General features: G+C 33.6%; 2 protein-coding genes across 2 annotated transcripts; both read right to left on the bottom strand.

Annotated features, from left to right (window-relative positions):
* Positions 1-290: 290 nt before the first annotated feature.
* LOC127423994 (H-2 class II histocompatibility antigen, E-S beta chain-like) lies at positions 291-3,816 on the bottom strand. Its single transcript, XM_051668734.1, has 5 exons — positions 3,690-3,816; positions 3,272-3,547; positions 1,523-1,804; positions 1,215-1,328; positions 291-1,114 (listed from the first exon to the last, which is right to left on the bottom strand). Exons 1-5 carry the CDS (start codon positions 3,751-3,753, stop codon positions 1,092-1,094), a joined length of 759 nt encoding a protein of 252 aa, XP_051524694.1. The 5' UTR covers positions 3,754-3,816; the 3' UTR covers positions 291-1,091.
* Positions 3,817-4,989: 1,173 nt separating this feature from the next.
* On the bottom strand, positions 4,990-7,298 carry LOC127423995 (HLA class II histocompatibility antigen, DP alpha 1 chain-like). The gene is made up of 4 exons (XM_051668735.1): positions 7,142-7,298; positions 6,475-6,723; positions 5,968-6,249; positions 4,990-5,699 (listed from the first exon to the last, which is right to left on the bottom strand). Exons 1-4 carry the CDS (start codon positions 7,197-7,199, stop codon positions 5,578-5,580), a joined length of 711 nt encoding a protein of 236 aa, XP_051524695.1. The 5' UTR covers positions 7,200-7,298; the 3' UTR covers positions 4,990-5,577.
* Positions 7,299-15,599: the final 8,301 nt, after the last annotated feature.

Here is a 15,599-nt window from a genome sequence, read left to right as displayed (position 1 = left end):
GAGAAAGCATGCAATCTTGAGCAAGACATAAAAAATAGACTATTTTTTGCTCCAAGCAAAGTCACACAGCTCTTTGCATCCACTCTGCTCACAAACTCTGGTCTGGAATGTATTAAACACAGACAAGCAGATTGATACAAACAGTAAATATCCCTGCTATTGGAACGCCACTTGGCCAATCTAATTAGATGACCAGAACTAACTGCTGAAAGAATCTAAAATAGAGGACTGGGATATTTTTCCACTATAAAGAATTTAAACACCACATCCATAAATAACCACACTTCAACTTTGTAAAGCCTAAAAATATTTATTTGAAGCTTAAATTTACATAAGAAATAACAAATGTTGTTGTGGATGTTTTGAAGCATCAATCATTATGCAAGCGTAATTGCTAGGATAATAAGGAAGAAGAATTAAATCAGACAATAAATGCAAAATTAAAGAGTCCTGTTGGGGTCATTACAGTTACATTAAAATAAATCTGACAGACCCATATCATTATCTATAAAAATAGGATTTTTTATATTAAACATAATGCCTATGTGTTTGCAGGCATTTACTTTTAATCTGTCTTCAGAATAAATATATTCATGTTTTTCAGATGATACCATGCTAAGCATTATCAATCTCTTTTAATTCTGAACAAATTAATCAGGAAATCCTGGAAATGAAGCAAGAGCAATAATCTACAAACATATTTCACACATTATTTACATCAACAGAAGTTTGTTTTCTTTATAATAGTTTTTGAGAATATCAATATCAATTATATAAAGATTCCAAAATGTGAGTTAAACACATGTATCAGAACTCATGCTGTTTTTGCATTCCTATTGTGTTTTCATTGTAAAAAAAAAATTTTAAAAAATGAAAAGCTCAGAAAAGCTTCATTCCCATTTAAACAGTTTCAGGACCTGCAATTTGTGTATTTAATAATCATGTGGCTGAGTTTGAAAATTCAGTATTTCATTATTTATGATCGTTAAACAGGATTCTTAAAAACAAAGAGCACATGTAATATGTGTTACAGATAAATGAGAAACATTTTACTGTTCCAGTTTTCAAATGTTTCATTAAACCTAGCATCATTAATGTGGTACCAGGATCCTCCCTGTTAAAATAAAATATGTGTCAATCACAAATACAGGAAACAAATACATGTTTGACATACACGGATCAATATCACTCTGATTATTCTTGTATGAACTGACCTTTTGATTTCTTCTTGTAGTAAATGAGTCCAGCAGCTGCTATGACGATTCCCAGCACCAGTCCAGAGGCCCCGATAACAATCTTATTTCTCTCAGACTCGGGGAGAGAAGGATCTGTTTGTGTGCAAACATCATTCTGTTATTACAGTATCAACTGTGTAAAATATTGAGCATGTCTGAGTGCAACAACAGGACCATTTACATATTTTCTATTATTTTCTACTTGTTCTTTTGCTTGTATGTCAAAATATGAAATGCAAAACAAAGAAATGTCTTATGTGGCAGTGAGGTACGTTTATTTCTCTTACCCCAGTCAACAATCATGGGTTTATTGAAGCTGGCGTGATCCACCATACAGGAAATCTTCTCTCCAGATTTAGGGGTGTATTCCAGGTGCGAGTGGATCTGATAGTACCAGTCCCCATCAGCCAACTCCTCAGTGGAGGTCACATCAGAGGTCACAGGTTTACCGTCTTTCAGCCAGGACACTGTGATTCTTTGTGGGTAGAAGTCATACGCGCTGCACATCAACATGGCTTGATGTCCGCCGTGAGGCTGCTTTGCTGAAGTGATCTTAACAGTCGGTTTCACTGAATCAAGAAGAGATGTCTTAATTACACCCTCTACAATACTTTTTTTGTCATCATATGTAACAATGTTACAGAATTTTTGGTCTGTTGAAAAGAAAATTAATTTTCTAGTGCAAACATAAAATAAATCAATCTGGAAGAATTAATCCGGTTTGGTTATTTTTTGCACAAGTTCTGACCTGGGTGTCATAATAATACTAAAGGGTCACTCAATAATTTATAGTTTTTGTTGTACTGGCTGATATGACAGTGGTCTTAGAATGACACCTATAAAGCAAAGGCTTTTGGTTATCAATGCCATTGTTGAAACATCCTATTTGCAGTAAAGACATGATTGATTTATTCTGTGAGTGAATACACCCAATGATACAGGGAGGTTTGATAATGAGAATATTATTAATATTTATATTCTCATATCAATAACAGGCATATTATTTTAATATTGTAGAGTCCCAGCATGTGTTTAATGTTAAATGTGAGCAAAGAGCCATTAGTTGTGAGTGTATCAGTGCATTATGGGTATACATGTCACAGTTGTGATCTCATCCTCTGTGAAGAGTGTTGAGACAGAAATTATGTGCCTGTACATTTGAATTCTGTCTTGACCCAAAACTAAATAGCACCTCAAATTCTACCAAGTGCAGAAACAATTTCTATAATTCACTGAATCATTACAATTAGTTGGTTTCTAAAGTAACCTGCCTCATGCAGAATAAATCTTTCAGTCACTCAACTAGTGACAGTGAAATAAATAAATTGTTGTAATTTAAATAGCAGGGTCAAGAGGATTCATGTAAGTGTTGAGCTGTTCTGACAAGCCATAATTCAGTTATATGAACTGAAGTAATTCAAGTAAATTGGAGCTGGAGTGAATGCCACACCATTTATCATGTTCATTTTTCCTAATATAATGTTGAATTTCATCAGTTCATACAATTATTTCAGTAAACTATTTATTCACAGCAGTGATTTTGATATAAGCGCATAATGTTGACATGAATCACGGTCAAACAATTTCAAAATACACAACTCTGAGAAATACTGATTTTACTTTGTAATCAAGATATCATTAAACTAGTAATTTTAACACACTTATTAACAAGTTTAGACATTTAGCATTTGTTCTCCTCTCACTGTTCAGGCTTCAATCTTCACCACACCATTACAAACTCTTCTGAATCTCTAAATAATATTAAACATCAAACACTAACTATTCTCGCACAAAAACACATAACACTTTTATTTCTAAATGTATTCTCCCCCTGTATCCTCACTTACATCATGCTGTGACTGCAGATCTGTTTCGTGTTTCATTTTAAACATGTTTTTATCATAAACTTTCACTTCTTTCGTGTAAAATGTTCGTGATATAAATACTGAGTACACATTTAAATGTTATTCTGCAGTAATTATGAGGTTATGATATATTTCTGTCACAGTTTCAGTTGAGAGTGTTGAGTTACTCACCAGTTTTATCACGGACACATGAGTCATCGATTTGAGCATTATATTTGCAGAATCTGTCCACCTCAGCTCTCCATTTCTGCATGATGTCGGGATTATTATTCCAGTTCTCTGCATTTCTCACTCCAAGCTCAGTATACCCCACAAACTTCCCCACAGTGCTGTTGAACTCTATGACCTTATCTTTATTGAATAAATAAGCATCAATGAACACCATGTCACTGTAATCACGGGTGCTGTAGATGCATCTGCTCAACCCTCCTCCGAAATACGCATCCTCTGAAATATAATGAACAAAATGACGGATGTGTCAGATGCGTTTATATCAACAATACAATGTTTGTGATGGATTATTCATACTACTATAAATAATAATCATTATACTAATAGTGAATGTGTCATATCTAAGTATTGTACTCACCTCCTCCAGTAAAAACAGAGAGCATCAATATAAGAAGAAAACACAAGAGATTTGACTTTAACATCTTCTCTCACTCTGAACTCTCAACTGAAGTAGACGCTGATAACACTTACTTAATGAGATGAACGTTCAACATAACTGACCAATCAGACACTGCAAACACAAGCGTCATCTGTTACTAGGCAGAATACTGCTTTCATTTGACACAAAATCACTGTCCAATGATCAGTTTGAATGGTTGTCCAATTTAAATAATGATTTTTATTTAATTTATGTATTTTTATTTATTCTGTACATTCAAATTTAGATAACTCATAAATTCCCTCTTAATGGACAAACTACTTTGCCTTTTATAAAAGTGTATAACATGTTTTACATTTAGTTGCTTTTGAAAAACAAGATTGAATGCAGCAGATTTCAACTTTCTTAGAATATATCAGTTTTTGAAAGCACAAGCTACACATTATTGATTATTTACATCCAAGCATTTAGTTTCAATTACATAATTTAATTTTGGTGGAAATATAAGAAGTTTCCTCTTAAATTATTAAAATAATGAATAATGATTATAATAATAAACAGAACCCAATGAGCTTTATTGCCAAGTATGCTTACATACAAGGAATTTATCTTGGTGACAGAAACATCCAGTGTACAGCAATACAGCAACAAGAATTAAAAAAAAAAACAAATAGAATAAAAAAAATAAAAAAATAAAAAAACTGTTATATACAGGTGCAATTTATTCACATTATCATATTTTGCTCTAAAAATGCCACAAAATCTATTTTCAAATTAAATCGCACTGATATGTTGTAGTTTTGTGTTTTAGATGTTTTATGCTGTTTAAAACATAAATGACAAGGACTAATTTTATTTCTATAAAATATAGCGATATCTTAAAAATGTGACCCTGTTACTTTCTAATACTGATGGTTTTAAGGCTGTGACTGTATGATCATGTTGTCAGTGCTATTTTCATTATATGAAAGGATCATTACATGCCTGCAAATGAAATTTTATTTCATTGTTGCTTTAACAGCAGTTTTTAATTATTATTTGAACAGGAACTCAGATGTTAAATCACCGCTATAAAATATTAAGTGGTTCTACAATACTTGATTGCTTGTCTGTCTCTTTCTTTTATCCATTTATCTTCTATGCTTTAACACCTCTTTCTCTGTTTGTGAGTCATTTACTCTGTTATGTGCCATCTGATAAGGTTTTGAAACTATTTTAAAATAGGACAGTTGATACTATATGTATATATAATACAATGAAATACAAAAAAATGTATTAGTGAATTTACAAGAGTTAAATATTTATTTATAATCAATGTCAAACAATATAGACAATGGAAAAAGGAATTAACTTTATATTTATTAAAATAATGACAGGATCATTTCAAGATTTAAGATGTTATTAATCTACCTTATTTTCAAGCATAACAAAATCTGTAATAAAATAATTTTGTGTGAGAAAAATCGGGTGCTTGTATGTAATGACATTTTAAAGAACATTTAGCAATGAACAAGACAGAAAAAACTCAGATTATTACAATTATAAAATTACTCATGACAAACTGCAACTGGGATATTAGTGAAACAGTGGATAAGCATGTATGGAGTTACATAGAAAGCACATACAGTATAATGTTCACTGCAACATTTCTAGTACTATGGAGTAATATTAATGCCGGTACATTCAGGTTTATGCTTTTATTTGTATCTTTAACATCTAGAATGTTGTCTGTCATCTGAAAAATTGAGAATTAAAAAACAAAATGAAGCGCAGGATAACGCACTGTTGCCAAGTTAAACAGTCTTTGTTTACAGAATGATTTACAGTGTAATCACAATGTCTTTTTAAAGCGTTCATATGGGGGTTTTCAGTTGCAGTTGTTTCCTTTAATGAGAAAGAAAGTCCCAACAGCGACTCCCAGCAGCCCAAGAGTCAGACCCACTCCACAGAAAACCGCTGGACCAACACTGGGAAGAGCAACGTCAACTTCTGGGAAACAAATAAACACAGAATACTTTAGATGCATGAATGTGATAACAGCTGACCAGATGCATTTTAACAGGAATGTGTACAGACTCATTGTAATTTATCCTTAATTCCTGGTGTCTTTACAGTGACTGATGCTTTTGTAACACTGCTCTGATTTGTTTCAAGAAATGATTGCTGTTGTTTGAACTCATCAAGTTGAACAAAACAAATGGAAAAGTATGGGTTCAGAGGAATCTAGAATTTAATCTATATGAAACTGCACACTCACCCCATGTTTTGGTCTGAGGTTGATCCTTGAGGGACATGTGATTCACAGTGCAGCTGTAAATGTCTCCTTCCATAGGAGTCATCGTCAAAGTGGAGAAGATGTTGAATGTGCCATCTTTATTTGGACGATACTGACTCAGACTGGCCTCTGTTACAATCTCATTGTTCTTAGTCCATGAGATATTGAGGTAGGGAGGGAAGAATCCAGTCACATGACAGATGAGGTTGTTCCTCTCACGCAGCACAATATCATACTTAGCATAGATGGAAGTCTGGGGGGGGTCTATGAACACACAGAGATGCTGCAGTGCTATTCTGTAAACTAAACTTTTTCATTACATGTTGTTTAATACATACAGAAAACAAAAATATCAAGGTCACATTACTTAGAATAATCATATTTTGATGACAATGGTGGCTACATTGCAACAGCTATCACACAGAGTAAAATTAAATAGAAATAAATCTTTAAATATTCAAATAGAGTTAGATTCAGTTCATGCCTTACCCATTTGCGGTGGTGGATTTTTGTAAGCTTTAATGCAGATGTCTAAGTTTTGTTTAGCAATTTGTTGGTTAGCAACAGATCCATCATAACATGTAGGACAGCTGATGGGATCTGCAAAGTCTGGTAATGAATATACTTCTTGTTGTCTTGCGAAGTCTGAATGGTACATCTCTTCTCCATCAAATCCATACATATCCTCTTGCTGAGGAGTGTTAGAGACTACAGTTATAGCAATATCCTCATGTACAACTGAAACAAAAGAAATACCAATATACAGTTCATCATTGAGAAAGAACAACAGAATAAAAGATTTACTGCATAATAGTAATATTACAGTGATTTACAACATTTTACTATCATTTCAAACCATATAAACGTTCTTTATGTAACAATTTATTTAACATATTAAGAAATGTTCAGTGGGTCTACTTATAACCAACTTATGATGATTGTTATTATTTACTGAATGATTACCCAATATTTGTATTGTGATATAAATGTCAAACCCTCTAGACAGTCAGGAATGAAAACTGTGTCATGATTAATTACAAATATTTACAGTCACTTATACATTTCATTTAAAGATCAAACAAAAATTCATTTTTTAACATTTCTTGCATAGTGTTTATAAGGTCATTCACTGGTAAAACTGTAAATCTTCACTTACCATTGACCTCAGAAGAAACAAGCACAGTAAATGTGAGAATGAGGACATACAGCTCCATCTTTCTCAATGCTCTGTGAAACAAACTAAAGTGAGTGAAGTGAACAGTGACACAAGTCTATAACTTTACTTGTGACCTGTTGAACAGCCTCATAATCATCTCAACCAATCAGAATTTACCCCTCACTCTGACACTTCTGTATCTTAGTAACTTTTGTCCCGTTTCACACTTAGATTGGCAAGCAGATTTCCCAATTGCAGAAAAACATTTTCTTAAACTTATTTCAGAAACATGTAACATATTTCTAAAACTGCGAAATCAAGACTACAATCTCAACAATTAGAACAAAAATTAAACTCTATTCAAAAATCTTATCATATTCAATATTGCCTTTTAATTGACATAATGAACACCTTTTACACTGTCTTATTTATTTCAAATAAAATGCCATAACATGAAATTGATACTTTAATTTAACTAAATTCATTCATGCATTAGAGCAGTCAGTCATTTTCAGATGAAGTTTCATTAAATACTTTCTGCAGCACTTCTCAAAGGTGTGATTAGCTGGAGATTGAGCTCTTTTTGTTGTCCATCTGTGCTGTGCGCTCTCTCTGTCCTGTTAGATCCAGACTGATGAATTTCTAAAATCGTTATTTTTATTTTATATTTTTGTGTGCCCATTTTAAAACGCACATTTGACTCGCTAGTGTACATTGTGTTGCAATCTCCACACTTCATTCAAGCACACTTAAAAATGATGTCATTTACTCACCGTCATGTTGTTCCAAACCTGTATGGTATTGTTTCTTCTGTGAAACACAAAAGGAGAAATTGTAGAATTTTCTTTCTTTCTTTCTTTTTTCTCTCTCTCCATGAAATGAATAGTGACTCAAACAGGATGTAAATGTATCAAAAGTAGTTCAGACAACTGATGCTTTATATTCCAAGTATTCTGAAGTCAAACAATATCTTTGTGTGTGAAACAGACCCAAATCTCTGATGGGTTAATGAGAGTTCATAAGAGACACTCATTCATACCGTATTGAGCGTAAACTTTACTCATGTGTGTGTTCACATGAAAATTTGTCAACATTTGTTAGTTCAGCACTATTCTTAACAGCAACACGTGTACACACAAACACACAAAGTTTAAGTGTGGGGGTTTTGTAATGACGTGAGGACGAGTAATAATCATTTTTATTTTAGGTGAAATATTCATTTAAGCAAAAACTAAACTGAAAACTAATCTGAAATTAAACTAAAATACTTTTTCATAACTCCAAAACGAACTAAAATAAAACAAAAATGATCAATAATTCATTTTAGTTTTAGTTTTTGATATACTAGGGTAAATATAGGCAAAGTGGGACACTTTTGAAAATGTTACATTTCTTGACACTTTGAATTATGATCCAAACGCCACATAAACTAACATTATACCTGTGAAGAAATATTCAACACTGGGAAGACCCCCTTTTGAAGACCCTCTTTTGACCAAATCCCAGATTATTTGAAGCAGTACTTGGTAAAGTGGGACAGAGGAAAAAATATACTCTAGAAAATATATATAAAAATATTTTTTTATATTTTCTTATATACACTTTCACATCATAACATTAAGTTAACTTTTACTTTTTTATAACCTTAACAAATGTTATCTAAAATTTCTGTCATTTTCTTTACTATTGCTTTTCCCACCAGTGGTCATGAAATGAGCTCTGACACACATCCTAAAATAAAATCATCACTTTAAAACCTCACAAAGATAAAGGGATAGTTCACCCACAAATATAATTCTCTCATCATTTATTCACCCTCATGCCATCCCAGATGTGTATGACTTTCTTTCTTCAGCAGAACATGAACAAAGACTTTTAGAAGAATATTTCAGCTCTGTAAGTCCATACAGGGTCAAAAACTTTGAAGCTCCAAAAAGCACATAAAGGCAGCATAAAAGTAATCCATAAGTGGTTTAATCCATGTCTTCTATCAAGACTCTGATGTACTGTCCCAAGCCCCTGATCTTTCTTGAAGATTCACACATTTTAATTCTCAAATAAAACATGCTGAATGACTTTGTTTGCCTGTAATGAAAAGCAATGGGCAATGCCCGTGGTAGATTATTACTTCATTCAGTTCACTGCAGAAACGAATGTCAGCTGTGTTTTAAAGCCCTCACATTTTTAGCAAGTTGCTGAACACTACCTGTTCCAGACAGGTGGGACTGTTGTCACTTGGCAGGTTTCATTGTTTCAAAGACCTGATGAGGTAATATTCATTCAAAACCAGGTATTATGCACTGTTCAGCGAAATTTAGATTGTATGTCTGACTTCTGTGCTGAATTGTGAACAGTTTACAATGTGACCTGGTAAGTTTAAGCTGTAGTTTGAACTTTGACATTATTTGAGGGAAAATTAATTAACGTTATTCAATGAAATACGTTATAAATGTATTTATAACTACATGTACATTGTAACGGAACAATGTTCTTGTAAGCTAGATATTAGAAATAGTTTTATTTAGGTTTGATAAAGCCAGCTAGCTGTCTGACAACATTAGTTACTGTAACGTTACTTACCTATACATATTTGAGCACAGCAAGCTAGCTAGCTAACTCAATTATTTATTTAATTTTATTAATGCCAATAACAGTCTGAATTCTTACAGTAGTTGCATAATGCAAAAAATAAAAATTAAAATTAATAAAACACAACAGCCATAGGGAAACAATTATGAGTGGTTATATATCAACAGTATTCGTAGAGATTTTAAAGATTTTTTTTATCATAAGTGTGGCAGTCAGGTCTCTTGCTCATCGTAAAGGAGGAAGCAGGAACCGGGTTTACAACCAAAAGACTTTTAATTCAACACAACATAAAACTGCTTTTCAGCATAACAAAATCATAACGCACATGTTTAGCGGCTGTGTGCACCTCCTTCTCACTCCCGAACTGGCGTCACCGGCTCGTCTTTATCCCTCTCCTGGATGATTTGGTAACTCAGCACCAGGCGTCCATCCTAACGGCCCGCCCTCCTCCTCATCACAATAAGAATTAAAATAAAACCAAATAGAATGTACACTTATAAATGGAAACTTATCCAAAATTAATAAATAAATGGACAATATATTGAATCTCTGAGTTTTTGTTGTTAAAATAAACAAAAATAATAATATCAAAAACATGAATACATGTGTCAGATTTTTCTGAGAGGCTATTTGCTCAAACACATTTACCAAAAATAAGGTGTTTCATCATCTCATCTTTGTTACAAAAAGTAAAATTTTTCTTGATTTTTTCAATATAGGAAACATACTATTACAGGGAGAGCATTTGTGTACTATTTTAAAAGACATCTCGCAAATTTTTATAGTCAATACATTTATGGGGAAGAGGCCAAACCAAACTCCAATGATCTTATAAATACAGTATCCATTCATTGAAAAGTATATGCTGTAATCGTTTTTCTAATGAAACAATTATAAACAAAGTGGTTAATAAACTTGTCATCAGTAAAAGCGGTTCTTTGAACTGAGAACATCTTTAAACTCCAAGACATTGGATCACATAGAGTTTGCTCTCCTTTTAAAAAAATCTTAATATCAACAGAAATGAAAATGGAGTGGCCTCAAAATGATACTTTTGGGAAAATGTTGAAAGGGAACATTTCTAGCAACTGGCTATCAATGAGAATGTTATTTCTGAACCAATTCACAAAGAAAAGTGATTTATTGCTAATATGAAGCTACAGTTACATCAGTGATTATGATTATTTTTAAGTTAACAAGTGAATAGACATCAACACAATGTAAATACACGAGAGTATGTCATTTATCTTCATGCCATGTAAACAAATAAATATTTCTAATTTCAAATTTTTTTAAATCAGTTTAGCACCACATCCTTTTATTACTTGTGTGATTAATTGTGTTTGTTTAAAGAATATCAGAATATATCAGAACATTGAAGGTGTTGGTGTAGTACACACTACCAGTCATTACACATTTGAATGCATTTCAAAATGTACTTAGAAAAAGAAAATAATATTATAAAGAAAATAATAAGAATAAAACAAAAAATTGTAAATAATAAAGTTTAAACAAATACATGGGTGTCTAAATATGGATTTATTAATAGGCCAGTATGGTAAATAATTAATAGAAGTAATTTGTTCTTTCAGATGAATACATTTTACTGAGATAATGATTTCTCTGTCATTATTTATGTTTGTCATTATTCAACTGAATTGTGAAAATGCATAATTACATGGAATATTTGGTTTAGTGTTTTTCATTAGATGAAAGCCGGGACAAGTTACCTTCTTCTTGCCCTAGGTAGGGGATCATCTTATAGAACATGCTAAAATTATATCCAGTGATGTTACAGTTTAATAATAAATGCACATTGTTCTTAACGGGGGAAACAAACACTTTCTACAAACAACTTTTTACTCAAAATATAATGATAATGTTATTTGTGATGAAAACATTTGCATTAATTTATAAAATATTTTCATATATATATATTTTCACTAGTGAATCCCACTGTACCCTGTACCTATATTTGCCAGAAAACATTTTGTTTTTAGAAAATAAATCCACTCCACACTCCCCACCATTTTTGTATCCACGCGGAATGTAGATAGATAGAATAAATGGAATTGTTTGACAAACAAGCATTTTTTTCTTTTGGAATCGAAGGTGCCGGAACACTGTTCCGGACTGTACCAGCCCAATTTAACCCCTGCTCTGATCTCTTCCAACCCTAGCAATGCCCCTGGCCCTGACTATACCAACTCAAACTACAAAACACTGTGAAAACTAAACTAAAACTAACAGACAATCTGTGAAAACTAAACTAAATTGTAATGACAAATTGAATATAAATTAAAAAAAAACTAAATAAAAATCTAAAACTATAATAATACTGCCTAGTGGTGCAATTGTCTCACCGCTTCTCAGTTCTAATATTATGCGTCTTCTTTTCCTCTTCTTGCATCTTAACTCCTTCCTGTTAAAATGCAACAGGCCAAGCAGCAGGGAAAATGCCCACTGGAGTGCTTCATCCACCCCTCAGAAGAGTCTAAATCAATGTCATCACAAGCCTGTTCTGTTGCTTGAAGTTTTTCCTGTTGGTGTTGATTCTGGTTATGTACTTTCCACCGACATGCTGAAAAGAGTTGCTCAATGGGGTTCAAGAATAGGGAATATGGTGTGAGAAAAAGATGTGAAAATCTGGGATTGGCAGCGAAAAACACACCACAGCAGTGCACTGGAAACTGATTTTCCCAGATTACAAACTGTTGGGACTACCCTGGCTCCATCTGATCTTGTTGAAGCAAATGATCCTGGAGAGATCAAGAAATCTCAGCAGGTGTGAATCTCTCTATGGCCCCCGGATGGCATGGCAGTGGAGTACCCCACATTTGCTGATGGCAGCACACAGTGACAATACTTGCACACTGACTGGAGACCACAATCCCTCATACCCAGCCCAATGAATATGTCTTGTGCATCAGTCTTAAATATTCTCTTCAAAAGAACCATGTGTACATAAACGCATATACAGTATACTGTATACTGTATACATCAAACGGAAAATCAAGTAATTCATATTTTAAGTAAAATGGACAGCACAGAAACGGTACGAATATTTTATTGATTTGTTACAAACACACTTGATGATATAAAAAATAATATTTGATATAAAAAAAGACGATTGTAACAGTCCACTTTATCATCCAAAATAAATGCAAAGACTTTTTAGGTTTTTATTCGCATTATCCACTAACAAAAATAACAGTGATGCCAAAGCTGTGTCCTGTTTAATCACTGATTGCCATTTGGACTTCTGTTTGGAATTACGTCACTGCAATTGTTAAATTCAGCTGTATGTTACTTCTGGGTTCATGTCATTTTCATGTTTTATTATTTTAATCTCTATTTTAATCTTTTTTTTTTTTTTTTTTTTTTTCATTTCAGAATTTATTTGTTAGCCCTGTAAAGTGTTCCCCACAGGTTACCATTTTTGTGTGTGTATACTTTATCTGACAGGCAGTGTTCCAGCCTCAAAAACACTGGTTTAGTGCATGTTTCTAATTGACGGGTAATTAAATTGTACTTGTCATTATCTCTTTTATATTATAGACAATGATGTGGATGGAGAGACTGTTGACGTTGGTCTGACGGAGTCAATGGTTTCATTCCTGTTTGAGGGATCTTTTAAGAAGCAGGCAAAATTCCTTAGATTTGTCCAACAGATGAAGGAAACGGTGATAACGCTTGAACCTGTGCCTGCAGAATGCCTTTTGCAGTCTTCAGCTGGAGCAAGGTTGTTGCTATTTAATAATGTTTCATTTGTTTTCAGGGAACTATTCTTAAAGTAAATCTTAAAGAAGCTGGGGTTTTTCCTTTGCTTCCCCATATTCATTTACTGTAATTATACTAGTGCTTAATTCATTTCTTGCATCTAGAACATTAAGTATTAGAGATGTTTTGAAATTTCTGCCATTTTCTTTGTCAACAATATAAACAGAAAACACTACTTAAACAGATCAGATAACAGACTCTTTGACATGGTGAAAAAGCAGGGTGCCCAGTGTGCCTAGTACATAACAATTTTTTACATAAAGGGCCAGCTTTACTAACAGCCTGCACCAGCGCAAACCCTCTTTTGGCATTAAAAAACTGCTGTCAGGATTTACTAAAGACACGCAGTGAAGAATTAGCGCTGAAAAGGCGTGGGCACAGTTCTTTTTGCGGCTGACCTTATTGCATATGCATTTGTAGGAGTTTCCCTTTCAGACGCAAAATTTATGGGAGGAGAGTATTTAAATGAATCAGTCAAGGTGATTTACTAAGGTTTGCGCTCATCAATTTACTGGTGTTTGCGCCATTATTTACCGCCCAAAAAAAGCAGGTCTTAAACCACTGGTAGATTGCGTTGGTCATTATGGGAATGATCCGGCGGCGTCTGTGTTCTTTAATTTGCACGTCGTCAGTAGATCACACGCAAAACTTTCCACTCCCATCGGCGCTTTTTTGGAACTGCGCTCTCACACTTATTTGCCTTGTTTAGTAAATCTGGCCCTTACTCTGTAACCATTTATTAGAGGGTCAGTTCACCCAAAAATACAATTCTGCCATTACTCGCCCCCATGTCATTCCAAACCCGTAAGACTCTCATTCATCTCCAGAACACAAATGAAGATATTTTTAATGAAATCTAAAAGCTTTCTGTCCCTCCATTGACCGCTTACACAACTAGCATTTTCAAGAAAGGTAGGAAAGACATGATTAAAGTAATCCATGTGTCTCCACTGGTTTAACCTCAATTTATGAACATAATCTACCACTACATTTACAAAATATTAATATCCAGCGTGCGTTCATGACAGCACCACAACGCATACATGTTGTATTGACGCGAGAGCAGACGTTGCGTAAACGTGTTCAAGATTAATATTTTGTAAATAAAGTGGTAAATTATGTTGTAAATAAATTTAAGGTTAAACCACTGGAGTCACATGGATTACTTTAATGATGTCTTTACTAGGGCTGCCCTCAACTAAAGATTTTTCTAGTCGATTAGTAGTCATTAATTTAAGTGATTAGTCGACCAATCGCACGTGTATATTAATAAGCCTTATAAATCATAATAATGAGCCTTTAATTACCTATATACAATACATAGCCTAATCAGCGCTCAAGTATACACTGAGATTTGGTTTATTGTTTTGACTCACTCAAGTTCACAGAGACCAAGATGGCAGAAAGCGCATCCTGTTTGTTTTCTTTCTTTTACAAAGGCACAACGTTTTCTTGTTATTGTGAGTTTACACAAATAAAAGTAGACTTTCGAATGATGTATCACTCTTATCTGTGTGACCAAAAATGACGGAGTATTTTAAGTTGTTTCCGCTGTTATCAGGAAAAATGCAAGTGATTGCGCCGGCGCCTCTATGTCATGCAGTAAAGCACGCTATACTTTAGCTTCCACACTCCCCACAAACACTTGGATGTGTGTCTAATAATAGCGCACATTTATCTAGGTTAACGTTAGAGCGTTAGAGGGCCTTGAATGTGGTAGTTGCGTAGCTGTCAATTGAGGGACAGAAAGTTCTCAGATTTCATTAAAATATCTTCATTTGTGGTCCGAAGATGAACGAAAGTCTTACAGGTTTGGAACGACATGAGGGCGAGTATTTAATGACAGAATTTCCTTTTTTGCGTGAACTAACCCTTTAAGATGTATGAACTGACAACAGTGTATGAGTTGACAACTAAGATGATCAAGAAAAGGTTAGGGCACATATTTCAAGTAAAACTTGTTTGGAAAACTTCTGAAGTTAGTTTTGTTTGTAAATGAATGTATTCATTTGTCTTTTCAGTAGTAAGAACTAGTACTTTACAGTATTTGTTGTACTTTATGTATCCCTGTAACATTGCATTGCTTAAT

The sequence above is a fragment of the Myxocyprinus asiaticus genome, chromosome 33 (genome assembly GCF_019703515.2).
Source record: "Myxocyprinus asiaticus isolate MX2 ecotype Aquarium Trade chromosome 33, UBuf_Myxa_2, whole genome shotgun sequence".
NCBI lineage: Eukaryota > Metazoa > Chordata > Actinopteri > Cypriniformes > Catostomidae > Myxocyprinus > Myxocyprinus asiaticus.
Note: the sequence above shows the minus strand (reverse complement) of the source record. Positions and strands in the feature narration are given on the sequence as shown.